This window comes from Corythoichthys intestinalis, chromosome 18 (assembly GCF_030265065.1).
Source record: "Corythoichthys intestinalis isolate RoL2023-P3 chromosome 18, ASM3026506v1, whole genome shotgun sequence".
Taxonomy (NCBI): Eukaryota; Metazoa; Chordata; class Actinopteri; order Syngnathiformes; family Syngnathidae; genus Corythoichthys; species Corythoichthys intestinalis.
The window spans coordinates 27,123,771-27,141,481 of NC_080412.1; the positions used below are offsets into that span (position 1 = coordinate 27,123,771).

The following is a 17,711-nucleotide window of genomic DNA, read 5'->3' on the forward strand; positions in this document are numbered from 1 at the left end:
AGTCGACTCGTATTTCTTACACTCCCAATGTGCTAAATCGGTGTCATTGTAAACTGTTTGAGGTAACGCATGAATGGGTCATTCCGTGCAATTGCGTCAAATATTTTAACATGATTTATTTGAAAAATTAATTACCGCCCGTTAACGCGATAAATTTGACAGCCCTATATGTCATTGCTATTCTAGCTTGATCAGATCTAGCTTGATCAGACACTGCTTAACTCTTTGGCTGCTACTGATGGCGCCCCTGATGGCGAATGAACGAAAGTTTATTCGCTGCCACTCTCCCAGTTCAAATGGATTGGATGTCTACTAGTGATTAACTAATTGATGGGAGGGCGGCATTGACAGCACAAGACGTTTTTTTCTCCCATTCTAAGGATCTTTTTTTCTCATTCGTATTAGATAATTTCAGACTTTAAATGTGTTGGTCGTCATAGAAACAACTTTTAAACACTTGCCCAAAAAATCCTGGGCTGTACATTACTTATCACAATGCATTATGTAAGCTACTTGATAGCATGTTGATAAAAATAAAGGAGCGCAGAATGGTGAAGTCACACTTACCTTGCATAACAACATGGTTGCTTTTCACGTTTGAAAGTTAAAACTTAAGATTTAAAATGCTCTGAAAGGCCAAAATGTTTTTTTATGAATGTGCGTTCAATTTGGTATCAACTTTGATACTCATAGTAAGTCTACAGTCAGTGCCCTTATACCCAGGGGTGAAAGTGGCTAGAATTTCTTGCGGTAACTCCTGGATACGAGGGTCGCCAGGTTTCTTTTTTTTTTAAACCTCCTAATACAGTGAAATGCAGAGAAAACTGCTTTCGGCACACCTATAACACAAAATATGTTTCAATGATTTGCAAAATAACAGTTAACAAAAACAGCAGTAACCCCAACCGCTATCTCCTAATTTTTATTTTCCCTCATTTCCTCACATCTAAATGCAAAACCTCAATTTTAACTACTTAAGAACATAGGATGTACGCCGTACATTAAAACTAAAAATAGTGTAAACACTTACTTATTTTTTAAAATAATAAAGATATAAGTAAACATTCACAAAAATAAATACAAATGACTTACATTATGTACAGTGAAATACAAGCATCGACTGTTTTAAATTATAAGGAAATAAATAAGTAGCCTAACATAAATGAACAAAAATAAGCCCAAAGCCTACGTTGACATAAGATGTTCTGAACCTCCCCATCAAATAAAATAAAATAAAATAAAATATATAAGACTCTTCAAATCTTTCCTTTCTCTTAAAGATCTGATCAATTTTCTGTTGCATTGCCCTTTTTTATCGCATGAATTCAACAAGCTTGTTCATGTTTTTTTTTTTTTTTTTTTTTTGCTGTTCAAGAAAACCTGCATTTGAACCTATCAGAGCGAACTATCTTTGCATATCATCGGCCTGTCGCGATTACAAATTTTAGTGTGCGATAATTTATCTCATAAATTACTGCGATATGCGATATTATTGCGCCACCCACCCATTTTTTTAAACCAGTTTACAATAACACAGCGAGAATACAGTATATATTAATAGATCAAGTACATCCATTTAAACAAGATAAATGTTTACTCTTAAATTCAAAAATACTTAAGAAATTACAACTAAAAACACTAGACAGTGCCTCTTAAGTAAAAGACAACAATATTAACACCGCACAGAAACACAGAAGAAATAAAATGTCTTTTACAAGAAGAAGAAAAAAAGCACTTAATAACTTAAGCATTTAGGCAAATAAAAAAGTTTCCCCTCATAGCTTCTGCTATGGCGTTCCATGTGTAATATTCTGATTGAATGTTTTCCGAGGCACCCTGAAGCGCATGCAACGGTGACGTTGTTTTGTTCATGTGACGCAGCATAGCCTGCGAGAGCCACAGGTTGAGGAAGTGTTGTAAGCGCCGTGTGTTAATAAAAAACAAAGTTGTCAGCACGTCGTGTGTTTGATATCATTGCCAGAAAAACGCACATAATAGGACAGCATACAGCCTCCTTTTTAATGTTGTCCTTATAATGATGATCTGCTACATCAGAAATCACTTTGTGACTTTCCACCTCCATGATGGAGCGTTCTTCGTCCATGTTCGCTGGTTAAACCGTGAATAAGCAACTGGGCTGTTGACTCCAGGCCCGGCTCCGCCCATTTTGACGGATGCGTCTCCGGCAAAACTAAAAAAATAGCCTAAACCATCCGGCGGGCTCCGGCATGCCGGAAATGGTCCGCAGTAATTCCGGAGCACTGAGGCAGCCGGTATAAGTTGAACAATAGGATATAAAGGGAACGGATCAGCTCTGGCACTATTTTTTGCCAAACCCGGAACGAAGATGCATTTTGCGTAGTTGGTAACAAGGAGGCCGAACTTTTGACAGCACATATGCCGCGCACGCACGTGCACGCGAGGCGATAAATCGCAGCGGAAAACTTACCACCTTCATTTTCATTTACAGTGCAATAAATGAAATTATTTCATATTGCGAAAGGCTTAGCATATCACATGTCAGTATGTCAGCCAATTGAACGGACAACTGAGTCCATACGCACATCGACACGACTGCTTGTGCCTGGTCTCGTCGGAGTTCGATAACTTCTGCAGGGTTTTTTTTAACATGGGGTTTTGACAGTTGCCGTCATAGTTTTGGGATCAAAGCACCGTTCCCGCACCAAATCTCTTAGCGGAACGGCGTTCCAGACCTTTCCAGCCCACTTTTACCCCTGGTTATAACACATTAGCAGATTATCTTAGTCCATGTCCTAATTAATCACATATGCTAGCAGAGAACATAAGTTTGTGAGCCTACCTTTTACAATTTTCCTTCCTTCTAACAGATCAATCATCTTTATAGACACTCATGTCAATGTCAGTATTCAATAATCTTTAAACCCTGGCTGTTATTTCCCCAGAAAATGTACATCTATCGACAGGGGCGGACTGGTAATCTGTAGCTTCAGAAGGATCACGGCCGGCAGCCACCATACATACATCGCTGTTTTTATCCCCCCTATCCTCTATGATTATCTACAGTTCGCATCCAATCCGACAGGTGCCAGCAATGCGCCTGGCTGTTAACCGCCAATCTGATAGAAGAACAAGAAAGCACAGAGTAGCCTACTTTGGTAAAGCCTTACTCCTTCTGGAAACAAAATAGCGACGAGCATGGATAAACAATATGGATGTTGGTGGCAAAAAAAGAAAAGGGCGGCGCGGAAAAGGTTAGAGAAAACAAACTGGAGAAACTCGAGAGCGAAGTATCAAAATGTCACAAGTTGACACACATGTTTGCAAACAGCAGTCTGGCTGCAACGGCCACGCCGGCTAGCAACAGCCTAGCCCCCGGCGATGGTGAGAGAGGGAGGGCCAGCCGCTCTCACGTGCAGCCAGTGCAGGGAGAGACAACAGAAGAGGGAGAGGGTAGTGATGAGCTGGTGGAAGTTCCCCAGACAAGTGCAGGACAAGTAAGTAGGGATTTAGATTTAGATTTAATTTAGCTGTAAAACAACGTATGCACACGCAGCAGCCATGTTAATTCAGAAGAAAGATAACAAAATATTAATAAAATGAATGGTTTTACTTTAAAGTTTAGGTAGTTCAATTGATATGATATACAGTGCCTTGCAAAAGTATTCGGCCCCCTTGAATCTTGCAACCTTTCGCCACATTTCAGGCTTCAAACATAAAGATATGAAATTTAATTTTTTTTGTCAAGAATCAACAACAAGTGGAACACAATCGTGAAGTGGAACAACATTTATTGGATAATTTAAACTTTTTTAACAAATAAAAAACTGAAAAGTGGGGCGTGCAATATTATTCGGCCCCTTTACTTTCAGTGCAGCAAACTCACTCCAGAAGTTCAGTGAGGATCTCTGAATGATCCAATGTTGTCCTAACTGACCGATGATGATAAATAGAATCCAACTGTGTGTAATCAAGTCTCCGTATAAATGCACCTGCTCTGTGATGGTCTCAGGGTTCTGTTTAAAGTGCAGAGAGCATTATGAAAACCAAGGAACACACCAGGCAGGTCCGAGATACTGTTGTGGAGAAGTTTAAAGCCGGATTTGGATACAAAAAGATTTCCCAAGCTTTAAACATCTCAAGGAGCACTGTGCAAGCCATCATATTGAAATGGAAGGAGCATCAGACCACTGCAAATCTACCAAGACCCGGCCGTCCTTCCAAACTTTCTTCTCAAACAAGGAGAAAACTGATCAGAGATGCAGCCAAGAGGCCCATGATCACTCTGGATGAACTGCAGAGATCTACAGCTGAGGTGGGAGAGTCTGTCCATAGGACAACAATCAGTCGTACAATGCACAAATCTGGCCTTTATGGAAGAGTGGCAAGAAGAAAGAAATTTCTCAAAGATATCCATAAAAAGTCTCGTTTAAAGTTTGCCACAAGCCACCTGGGAGACACACCAAACATGTGGAAGAAGGTGCTCTGGTCAGATGAAACCAAAATTGAACTTTTTGGCCACAATGCAAAATGATATATTTGGCATCAAAGCAACACAGCGCATCACCCTGAACACACCATCCCCACTGTCAAACATGGTGGTGGCAGCATCATGGTTTGGGCCTGCTTTTCTTCAGCAGGGAAAGGGAAGATGGTTAAAATTGACGGGAAGATGGATGCAGCCAAATACAGGAACATTCTGGAAGAAAACCTGTTGGTATCTGCACAAGACCTGAGACTGGGACGGAGATTTATCTTCCAACAGGGCAATGATCCAAAACATAAAGCCAAATCTACAATGGAATGGTTAAAAGATAAACGTATCCAGGTGTTAGAAGGGCCAAGTCAAAGTCCAGACCTGAATCCAATCGAGAATCTGTGGAAAGAGCTGAAGACTGCTGTTCACAAACACTCTCCATCCAAGCTCACTGAGCTCGAGCTGTTTTGCAAGGAAGAATGGGCAAGAATGTCAGTCTCTCGATGTGCAAAACTGATAGAAACATACCCCAAGTGACTTGCAGCTGTAATTGGAGCAAAAGGTGGCGCTACAAAGTATTAACGCAAGGGGGCCAAATAATATTGCACGCCCCAATTTTCAGTTTTTTATTTGTTAAAAAAGTTTAAATTATCCAATAAATTTTGTTCCACTTCACGATTGTGTCCCACTTGTTGTTGATTCTTGACAAAAAATTTAAATTTTATATCTTTATGTTTGAAGCCTGAAATGTGGCGAAAGGTTGCAAGGTTCAAGGGGGCCGAATACTTTTGCAAGGCACTGTATATTTTTAATCATTTATATATCGTTTTGTTTTCTGGTTAATACTTTCCAATGAAGGTTATGTATACAGGATTTGTCTTGAAATGTTTTTTGTATTTTCATTGAAATTGAAATTGTTAATTTCTCAGTGAGTAAGTTAAAATGTATAATAATGCAATGTGTAGTTCTTCATAGCCGCTTCATTTTTCTCTCAAAGTGCATGAAATTGATGCATTTTACAATAAAATGTAAAAAAAATTATCCCAGGGGGTCATGCCCCCGGACTCCCCTAGAGGGTCTGTGTTTCCCTTCGTACAGCGATTCTTGTGGGCTGGGCTGAGTCAAACTCCAGGGCTGCTTTTTTGTCCCAGTCCGCCCCTGTCTATCGACCATTTAAAGTATACGACCATGCAATAAAATATGACATAACAGCACATTGAACAACACTGTTTAGAATAAAAAAACTAATCTCTGAAAACATGAAAAAATACTCTAATCGGTCACCAACTTGGGAAGGGCAACAAGCACTGCTTCTTTTAAAGCGCCATCTTAGGGTTGGAAACTAAGTCTCGAAGCCTATTTTCTCAGTACTAGCCAATAAGAATGCCTGCATTTGTATGTGTTAACTGGCCACTATAAGGAACTAGTATTGGTATTAGTGCAACAGTACTCGCAAAGTTTCATGTGTCTATCAAGCTAAAATGAATGTGTATTCTAGGGATCCACGGATAGAAAGACTTGTAGTTCTTAGAAGATAAATGTTTTTATGAGTTAAAATAATTTGATATTGAAAACTAGTAGGTCGCCATTGCTGTTGATGTCACAGGGCGGTGACATCACATGGTTATGCTGCCGGCCTTCCAGAGCATGACTCTTACGACATAAACATGTCATCTGTTCAACCCTTTCAAGTTGAACCCGAGAGGAACATTAAGCATGACAGCACTGTCAATTATTTCACAAAACGAGCAGCAAAAGCTAATTGAACAGGAAAGACGGGATGAGACCTGACCAGAGTAGGGGAAAAAAACGGCGTTGTGTCAAAATGTGCTACACCGGCAAAACGTCTTACAAGAGGCGGATTTGACACCCAAAGTACTTTTGTGCGCTTTCAGCTTGTTTTGTTTAGATGCATAGAGACAGTCCATACTAAAAATATCTTAAGTAAATACTTAAACGTAGAAATATCAAATAAGGGTCGTTTAAATATGCTACGCGAGTCATGTGGTAAACAGATCAACAATCCGCTTAAACCTACCGTAAGAAAGCACTATGCTTAAAAGTATGAGAGGGAAAAACATGCAAAAATTATTTTGAGGAAATGAAAAGGTAATAAAAGACTCAATAAAAACACAAATAGTAATTACGCGCCTCTTTTAACCTATGAGCGCATGTGTTGGACGTCTCGCCGTGAAGAAGGAATTGCAGTACACTGGTAGCATTCGTCGAGTGACAGTGACAATCTACGTCATCACCCCGAGCGTCCATAAAACATGGCGCCCTCCGTAGGTCAAAACATGTACTACCGTATTTTTCTGACTATAAGTCGCACCAGCCATTTAAATGCCCAACGAAGAGGAAAAAAACATCTACAAGTCGCACTGGAGTATAAGTCACATTTTTGGGGGGAAATTTACTTGATAAAATCCAACATATAGAACAGATATGTCATCTTGACAGGCAATTTAAAATGAAAATACAATAGAGAACAACATGCTGAATAAGTGCACAGTATGATAATGTTACATGATGCATGAACAACGAAATGCGAACGTGGCCGGTATGTTAACGTAACATAGCTATGAAGAGTCATTCAGATAACAATAGCATAAAGAACATGCTAACAAGTTTACCAAACCATCAGTGTCACTCCAAAACACCAAAATAACATGTGAAATGATATAATAATGTGTTAATAATTTCATACATAAATCGCTCCAGAGTATAAGTCGCACCCCCAGCCAAACTGTGAAAAAAAGTGCGGCTTATAGTCCGAAAAACACTGTAAATATTATAGATTTTTAAATCAATGGCAATATTTTATGTGTTTCTAATAACATATTTTAGTAAAAGAGAAATGTTGTGACTTATTAGAGCCTACAAGTCTTTAAGCCCAAGGTTCCGTTTAACTCATTGGCTGCAGCAATACTCGTGACAAACACATTCAAATTCACAGCAAAAGAAGGAAAAGAGCCTCATGATTGGACGTCTGTCATGGTCATAGCACTGAAAGAGTTAAATCTATGACTCATCTTGTAAAAAAAAAAAAAAAAGATGAAAAAAAAAAAACAAAGACCGAGTGGTTGATGAGATTCATTTCATCATTTAGAGCCCTATTAATTATTTGCCGTGCTTATATTCTAAACGACGTGTCGTTGTTTGAAGAGATTTGGAGATTGCGGAGTCACTCATTAGTTTCAGATAAGATAAGTCCATCTCATTAGGTTTCATCATCAAGCTGCCACATGCTCCTCTTTGCGACGGCAAATTGAAAACGTGGAATAGAATGCAAAGATCATTGCCGATTTTTAAGCCGCGGTTTCATACATACAACATGAACGCGAATAACAAAGCTCTTCACATTCACTTGATGTGAGCTGTTGAAAATGTAGTGTCGTGAATTTATCGTTTGTGCGAACGACAACCTTATCAACGCTCTGCAAACAGACGCTTTGTGTGTGTGTGTCATCACTGATGAAGCCTTTTCACAATCATCAGTGAGCGAAGCCCTCGCACATTTCCACAGCGCACATCATTTCTTTGGCTAAATTGAATTCAGCGGCACCCGTCCATCCTTGCAGCAGAGGACCGGTGTGTTTTTTTTTCCTTTCCTGTCATTTCATGGTAATGCCTGATAAAGATATGCCACGTGAACGCTCGGGTGGGCAAAGGCCACACAGCTACGCTGATGGATTATGCGGAATGAAGTACTCGAAATGCACGTTTACACCATCGTGTGAGTTGTGTGATGTTGACAATGCGGCTCTTTTAGGAATTTGAGTGAATCAAATCATACGATTCCACAGCGTTTTTCCAGTAAATCGGCAAATTGGAGTCAGCAAACTGAACTCCCCTAACGAATCTGCTCTATTTTCTAGTCAGTTTCTGGTGAGTCTGCAAATTCAAGCCAATGAAGCTGATCTTCTGAGTCAACTGTCTTTTTTCTGCAAAGTTCGCGCAAGTCGATGAAGTACATCTTATAGCTTTCTTGTCTGAATCAAACGGCATGAGTCGGCAGTATTTCCCGATTCCTGAGTACAATGCAATTATGGTTAAATCCGCAAACTCAAGTCAGTGAACTGAGTCATGTAAGTCCAAAAACTTGACCTAAGCCCCTTTCACATACTCCTAAACACCGTTAAAATCCTGGGATTTAAACAGGCAAGCCTTGTATGTGAAAGCAATTTCCCTGGTCGACTGACACGGAGATTACACGGACATTTAAGGGTTCGCGTCTTAGTATTATGTCCGGGACTTTCTCGGGACGAGGCGTATGTGAAAGCAAGGGTTAAATTCCCGGGTCACAGCATAATGGCTAATGACGTAAATATCATGGTGGGCCGATCGTCACTTCCTCTTTCTTCGCAGTAAGATGAAAAGCGGTAAGCAAACGTCGCAATTTTCAACATAGCAAGCTGGAAATAACTAAATTAAAGTGAAAACTAGGGTTGTTCCGATCATGTTTTTTTGCTCCCGATCCAACCCCGATCGTTTTAGTTTGAGTATCTGCCGATCCCGATATTTCCCGATCCGATTGCTTTTTTTTGCTCCCGATTCAATTCCAATCATTCCCGATAATTTTTCCCGATCATATACATTTTGGCAATGCATTAAGAAAAAAATGAATAAAACTCGGACGAATATATACATTCAACATACAGTACATAAGTACTGTATTTGTTTATTATGACAATAAATCCTCAAGATGGCATTTACATTATTAACATTCTTTCTGTGAGAGGGATCCAGGGAAAGACTTGTGACTTTGTATATTGTGACTAAATATTGCCATCTAGTGTATTTGTTGAGCTTTCAGTAAATGATACTGTGGCCATCCCAAATGCATGATGGGAAGTGGAACCATGACTGTGTGTAGTGCTACCAATTGATATATCTTCTCTGCGCTGGGAAGTAACATAAGGTGTTAAGACAAAGATCAATTGCCACCTTGCTTCCCCACATTGCTTCCCATGATATTTCTAATCATAGGGAGAGGGATTGCAAGGCTTTAGCCAATTAAAAAAAGGCTCCAAAGGCTGCCCAAATTCACTCTACTCATTTTGCGCTTCCTTTCTTCTCTCTATATAGGTAAAACGGCGTCATTACAGATTGAGCGCGACAATGAGTGAGAGGCTCGTGCAGCGCATGCATTAATTGCGTTAAATATTTTAACGTGACACTTTTTTTTTTTTTAATTAATTGCCGCCGTTATCGGGATAAATTTGATAATCCTACCTTAAGCCTAAACTAAAGGCTCTGGATGAGTTTAACATATTATGTCTGTTACGTTAAATACAATTAGAAAACCATTTAATTAAAATATATATATATATTAAAAAAAGGCATGGCCGATATTTTTTTGCCGATTCCGATACTTTGAAAATGATGGGACATCTCTAGTGAAAACATGACAAAATTAAATTGCTACTGGATCGTATAGCTGAGGAAGAGAGTCCATCGTCCATTTTTGGAAATGTGCGGTTTATTTTGTTGCCGATGTTAGGGTCCGCAACTGCGGAAACAAGGTTGTACCTCAAAGCAGAAAACAACGGAGGGATGCGTTCAAGGGTTTACTAAATACAAACAAAAATACACGCGATCGCGGAAAATGGGGAATAACACAACAGGTCCGTGACAGTAGGTGGACGGGATAATTAATACTAACCTAAGTGGTAGGCAGAGAGCCAATAAAACAACAAAACAAATACAGTCAAATACCAGCACAACATAGGAGATTTCAAAACAAGGGCGGCAGACAAACAAGCTCGCAAATGCACAGAATTTGAGAGTACAAGGTGTCGAATGGCACCCAGCAAGTTAATATCTCGGCACTCTTCTCTTGGATCGCCTGGGCTTAAATACAGTCTTGATGAGCTTGAATGGGCTGCAGTTACGTCGGGAACGCTCCTACAACCAGCTCTGTAACAAAACACGATTTGACCAACATTGTGACAGCCGATGCCGACCAAAAATTACGTAATGTCCGGGTTATAAAATCGTGCCAGTGGGCAACACAGGACAAGTCTGGGAAAGTGTCCAACCGGCATCATTCCCGGGATATCTCTAGATGCGTGAAAGCAATGATGCGAGTATCTCCCGCGTCACCTTACACGGGAATTTAAAGGGATATGTTTGTGAAAGGGGCTCCAGTGCCTTCATCGACGATATTTTCAGTTAGATCCCAAACTTGAGCTTTTAAACCAAAAAAATCCGAGTCAGACTCGAATCAGTGAACCAAATCATCTCGGTCTGCAATCTTTCTTTCTTCTCTTTAGGATTTCAGTGTGTGATGAGGACAAGTTCCGCCACAACGAGTTCATCGGTGAGACGCGAATCCCCCTCAAAAAGCTGAAGCCCAATCAGACCAAGAACTTCAACAACTGCCTGGAGAAACAGCTACCTGTAAGTAGCTGAGGTTGACATTGTGTTTGTGTTTCTTGTTAAAAATAAAATGTCAGTCACAGTCGGTGTACTTTTTATAACTTTTCTAAATATAAACATATCAAAGTAAAGATGAAGCTTTGGACCTTCAACCTGAACAAAAGAGACTGCCTGCTGTGCTTTTCAATTAGCTCAGCTCGTGCGGTATGACACTGTTTTTACCCCGTAGGCCAGCATATAACAGAGTTCTCCCTCAAGGCCTATTTAAAGAAAATGTGATTTTCTTTTGAACCTTACTCGTTGGAGTCCACCTGAGCCCTTGTTACAATCATCAAGATCCCGAGAATACCCAAGACATGTCAAGATTTTTTTCTAAAGCTTGAAAAAGGCGGAAACAAACAATCAACCAAAAATGTGACTCATTCCGTCTAAAATTATTCATTTCTCAATACAGTCTGAAGTTTTATGTTTCTTGAGAATCATGTTTATTATTCAAACAGCAGAAATGAATCATTTGAGTCTCAGGCCCTGTTCAGGCTGGCAGCCAAAATCAAATTTTTAGCCGATCCAGATTGAAACTGGATTGCTCTTTTGTAGTCTGAACAGTCCCAAAGCACAGAAATCAGATTTTTGCAAGACTTGTTGAAACCACATATGGGAGGTAGTTTCATATCAGACATGGACAATATGCTTCTCAGTCTGAACAGCTCATGGGATTTGACTGTCAGTGACGTCACTCTATGCTGGGTGACACCTTTGTTGTCACAGCAACCTGTCACGTGTGTCAATAATGTGGCCCAGTCTGAACAGGTCCAGATCTGATTCGGACACTAGCTAAAATTAGCAGCAGGGCCGAGAACGAATAGTGGTATTTGGTATGTGGCAAAATTGATTTTGCCATGTGGCATTTTTTTTTTTTTTGCCACGTGGCTTTTTTTTTTTTTTTTTTTTGCCATGTGGCATTTTTTTTTTGCCATTTGGCAAAACAGAGTTTGTTATGTGGCTTTTTTTTTTTTTTTTTTGCCTTGTGACATGTTTTTTGGGGGTATGCGGCAAAATGGATAATGGCGTATGGCATTTGTTTTCCCATGTGGAATTTTTTGGGGGTATGTGGCAAAATGGATTTTGTCATGTGGCATTTTTTGCCATGTGGCAAAATGGATTTTGGCTTGGCATTTTTTTGGTATGTGGCAAACTTCATTTTGCCCAAAAAATGCCACATGGCAAAAAATGCCATTTGCCAAATGCCAAATGGATTTTGGCTTGTGGTATGTTTTGATATGTGGCAAACTTCATTTTCCCCAAAAATGCCACATGGCAAAATACATTTTGCCACATACCATAAAAAATGGCTGAATCTTGCCACATAGGCTACAAAAAAATGGCACATGCCAAAATCGATTTTGCCATACACCAAAAAAAAAAAAAAAAAGCCACATGGCAAAAAATCCCACATGCCAAATTCATTTTGCCACGTACTAAAAGGATGAAACATGGCAAAAACAATTTTGCCACATACCAAAAAAAAATGTCACATGGCAATAAAAATGCCACATGGCAAAACACATTTTGCCACATACCAAATAGCACTTTTCGTTCTCGCTGTCTCTCAAAATTAGTGTGAACAGTCAGCCCTAAAAATCAGATTTGAGGAGAGATCCGATTGGAATCAGATATGGCTGCAATTTGAACTCAGCCTTAGTGTTTTTGGTGCATTGGAACATAAACTGGTTATTTATTAATTTATTTATTTTAAAAAATGATAATAATAAGGTTTTCCATGACTTGTGGTAATATCAAATTATAGTTTTTGCACTTCAGAAGCAGTTTATTTATTAAATTCATTGTAATTGCAAATATTTTGAAATAGAATGGAAGAAAATCTCACAGACTACTCTCAACTCCTGTTATGCTATTCAATAGAGAAAATTTATGTGCCCTCTTGACATTGTTTTTCTCATTTTGAGCCAAAAAATGGGAAATAGGTATTTGGTATCGCTTGAGAATGTCATTTTCGAGGGGACAGGGGCTGCACATCATCATACAATTTTCCTCCGTAATATGTTTCCGTGGAAAAAATAACACCCGCGAGGCACCGAGTAATACCTGGAACCGAGTCAATACGCTCGGAAAATGGCGGCACTGTCTGCTGACGGACACTTCACGCATCAGCAGACTGCACTGTGATGCTGAGGTGGTCATTCCGTTCAATTAACAGACATCCTCCCACCGACGCTAATTGATTTTTCCTTCAGGCAAGATGATCTGATAATCTGGTAAATGTGTGGAGGCTTTTATTTATGCAATGCTACATCAGTTTTCACCCCCTGAATGCAGTTGCTGTGTAGAAGAAGCTATTTTTGAGTGCTGCAAAAACAGGAAATTTGGCAAGGATGTCTATTTCGCGTGGACCCATAAAAAAGTCTCAATAACCGTTATTGAAAAAAACAAGGAGTCTGCCATTTTGGCTTGAAGCCACCATTTGTGGTTAGTTTTTCTTAACCCTTGAAAGGGCAAGTGACTCTTTTTGCTAACTAAAAAATTTTTTTAATCCCATAAAGTCCTGTGCATCCACATCCAGTACATGAATATTATATTTTTGGTCATGTAGTCCCACTTTTTTTTTTTTTACGTACGGAACCACAAAAATTTGGCAAAAACTTTTCATAAACAATTATTTCAAATGGCTTCACTCATTTCCAATGGGAAAAAAATGGCCCGATATCAACAGGAAAAGACCTGAAAAAGCCTCAACATCTATAGGAAGTGACAAATGAACAGAAAAATGCCGTAAAATCAATGTGGGAAAAAATGTGGCAAAAACCACGAAAAATCTCAAAAATTAAACAACCGCCCAAAAATCTAAAAGTCATGGAAAACGCAAAAATCTGTGATAAAAGGTATCGAAACAATCCTGTGAGAATTGTAAAAATGCAAAAATCTGACAAAATGGTAAAGTGTGCAAACTGCAGGGAAAAAAATTCGATCACAAAAAAAAAAAAAAAAAAAAAAAAAAACGGCAAAACAACAACGACTTCCGAAAATCATGAGAAACTTTTAATTTTAGAGTTCATAGGGCATTTATTAACTGCTGTTGACGGCGTTAGATGTCCAATCCACTTTGACTGGGAGGGGCAAATGAAGATTTGTTCATTTGCCGTCATCAGCAGCTAATGAGTTACAGTAGAATAGTACCCTATAAAGTATTAACTTCCATATTCTAATCACTCAGCCCCAAATCCTGTTCACCCCAGCCTCCTGAAATGTGGTAACCATGTCTATTCTATCATAAGTCAAAACCACAAAAAAAGTCTCACGAAACCCAACCGCAAAATATCCAGAAAATTTGACACTTTCATTTAAGGCGGCCATTTTCACGTCTTCAAGGATGAAGTTTAAACCAATCAAATTGATTCTATAGGTTGAAGTGTAGGGTGCTCTCATCAGGTGCCTCAACAGGCTTCCCCCTCGCCACAAGCGCGTCGTTCCGACCATCTGACTGGACGACGGTGACGTGAATGAGCAACAGGAGAAAAGCCAGCCGGAAGCGTGTTGGCATGCCTACATAATGTCTGATTAGTATCCCACTGGGGACGCAGGCGGCGAGGCCGTGTTGAGCTCCCACGCATAGTACTGCGGAAGAGCAAGATGGAGAGGTCGGATGGGAGATTTTGTGGGGATTCAATTTGTCTGGTGAAAAAGAGTGAAAAGTTTGTTTTCAGACGTAAGCTTAAAAGTCAATGTCTCGGCTGACAAATCTTTTTCAGCTGAGTCATACAGTATTTTTGAGAAATTGTCGGTTTTTGCCAAAAGTGTACATTTTTGAGAGAACAAAATCGAGAGTTATTTCTTGGAGGGAAAATGGTGCAACAGGAAACAGATGGACAGTAAAGTTCTATTCTATTCTAGTATAGTTAAAACAAAGAAAAAAACTTTTATGTATATATGTATTATAATAAATGGTTTTTAAGCACTTCAATGTAATAATTATGATAAGTTTTAAACATGTTTCTGTCCCACCGAATTATTTTCAAACAAGAATAAAGTAGAAAACTGCTTAATTGAGTGAGTCCACTCAAATCCGCTCAAGCTGCTTACCAACAATGAATTGCCACAGCAACTGTTTAACAAGTCAAATGATGATTGACACATGCAGCGCTTTGAAGTTTTGGCTTCCCAGCTTCTCTGGCTAGATTAAACCTTAACATCTGTCAATCATCATTAACTATATGTTACGTTCAGTAAACTCTGGGAGTAGAGATACCGATCGATCGGCATCCCGATCGATCGGGTCCGATCACGTCATTTTCAAAGTATCGGAATCAGCAAAAAAATATCGGCCATGCCTTTTTTTAATATATGTATATTTTTTAATTACATCGTTTTCTAATTGTATTTAACGTTACAGACATAATATGTTACACTCATTCAGAGTTTTTAGTTTAGGCTGAAGGTAGGGTTATCAAATTTATCCCGATAACGGCGGTAATTAATTTTTAAAAAAATGTATCACGTTAAAAAATTTAACGCAATTAATGCGTGCACTGCACGACGCACTCACGCATTGTCGCGCTCAATCCGTAATGGCGCCGTTTTACCTATATAGAGAGAGATAAAAGGCAGCGTAAAATGAGTAGAGTGAATTTTGGCAGCCTTTGGAGCCTTTTTTTAATTGGTTAAAGCCTTACAATCCCTCTCCCTACGATTAGAAGCAAGTGATCTTAACACCTTATGTTATTTCCCAACGCAGAGAAGATATATCAATTGGTAGCACTACGCACAGTCATGGTTCCACTTCCCATCATGCATTTGGACATGGCTACAATATCATTTACTGTAAGCTCAACAAAAACACTAGATGGCAATATTTAGTCACAATATACAAAGTCATAAGTCTTTCTATCCGTGGATCCCCCTCACAGAAAGAATGTTAATAATGTAAATGCCATCTTGAGGATTTATTGTCATGATAAACAAATACAGTACTTATGTACTGTATGTTGAATGTATATATTCGTCCGAGTTTTATTCATTTTTTTTCTTAATGCATTGCCAAAATGTATATGATTGGGAAAAATTATCGGGAATGATTGGAATTGAATCGGGAGCAAAAAAAAGCAATCGGATCGGGAAATATCAGGATCGGCAGATACTCAAACTAAAACGATCGGGATCGGATCGGGAGCAAAAAAACATGATCGGAACAACCCTATCTGGGAGCTAAAATTTCTTACGTAACAAGAGGTAACATTTTCCCGTTGAGGCGTGTCGTTGCCTGAAAATTCAGTTTGTACAGACGTTCGCAAGTAGAGGTACCACTGTAGAAATTTAATCTATCCCGAATAAAAATTATTTTTCACGAAGTAAATTGTTTGAAAATACTATATACGAAATTATTGGCAACCCTGGAATCTCTCCAGAAAATACAGCATTTCTCACAGAAATTATTGCAATTACAAATGTTTTCAGGATGAATGTGTTTATTTCTTGGATGTGCATTGGAAAAACACATAAAAGCTGAAGAGAAAAGCCAACTTGTACACAATTTTACACAGAATGAAAAAAATGTGCTGGACAAAATTGTAGGCACCCTCAACTCAATATTTCGTTGCGCACCCTTTTGATGAAATAACAGAAAGCAATCGCTTCTTTTTTCTGGCACTGGGTGCCTTGACAGTGTGCAAGGAGTCATGAAATATGGAGACTATCAAAATGTTTTGGGCCTGTCATGGGTGTTCCAACAGGACATTGACCCAAAACATACCTCAAATAGCACCAAGAAATGGTTGGAGACCAGTGCCCAGTGCCAGAAAAAAGAATGAGGCCTACAAAGACAACACAGTGCCTATAGTCAAATATGGTGGAGGTCCAATAATGTTTTGGGGTTGTTTTGCTGCCTCTGGCACTGGGTGCCTTGACAGTGTTCAAGGAATCTTGAAATATGCAGACTATCAAAATGTTTTGGGCCAGATTGTAGGGTGTAGTGTAAGAAAACTGGGTCTGCATCAGAGGTCATGGGTGTTCCAACTGGACAATGACCCAAAACATACCTCCAATAGCAAAGAAATGATAGGAGACAAAGCGCTGGAGAATTCTGAGGTGGCCTTCAATGAGTCTGGACATAAATCATATTGAACACTATGGAGAGATCTCAAAATTGCTGCTGCAAGAAGGCACCCTTCAAATCTGAGAGACCTGGAACAGTTCGCAAAAGAAGAGTGGTCCAAAATTCCATCTGTGAGGTGCACGAAATGGTTATATGGAAGCGATTGTTTTCTCTTATTTCTTCTAAAGGATGCGCAACCAAATATTGAGTTGAGGGTGCTAACAATTTTGTCCAGCCCATTTTTTGCATGCTTTGTAAAATTATGTACATTTTGGCTTTTCAGCTTTTTGTTTGTTTTTTAATGCACATCCAAGAAATAAACACATTCATACTGAAAACATTTGTAATTGCATTAATTTCTGAGAGAAATGCTGTATTTTCTGGAAAAATTCCAGGGGTGCCAATAATTTCATCCATCACTGTATGACTAGTTTTTAGACAAAATGTCATGTTTTCTGACGCCCTCAGACATTTTTTAGGGCCCGAGCACTAAGCGTGCGAAGGCCCTATTGGAATGCAAATGTTTCTTCTTCTTATTATTTTGTCATGGCAAATGAAAATGGCCAATTTGAAGGCCTAAATATGCTCGAAAACTCAACAAAATTGCACGTACATGCGGCTTCGCGTAAATTTCGATAATTTTGCAACGTTGCGAAAAAATGTAATAAAATGGATCAGTGGCGCCCCCTTGAATTTTTAAAAAAGGCCTTTCCTTTGATGTTTTTCAACGTAGAGCGATGAAATTTGGGGAGTCGATACGTTGTCTAA

At 39.2% G+C, this 17,711-nt stretch overlaps 1 protein-coding gene across 2 annotated transcripts in view; it reads left to right on the forward strand.

Moving 5' to 3' along the window:
• doc2b (double C2-like domains, beta) overlaps positions 1 to 17,711 on the forward strand; it is a 169,422-nt gene that overhangs the window by 134,801 nt on the left and 16,910 nt on the right. For both annotated transcript variants that reach the window (XM_057820225.1, XM_057820226.1), the window contains one exon: positions 10,732 to 10,858. In XM_057820225.1, the coding sequence (XP_057676208.1) occupies positions 10,732 to 10,858 (127 nt within the window). The remainder of the gene's footprint in view (positions 1 to 10,731; positions 10,859 to 17,711) is intronic.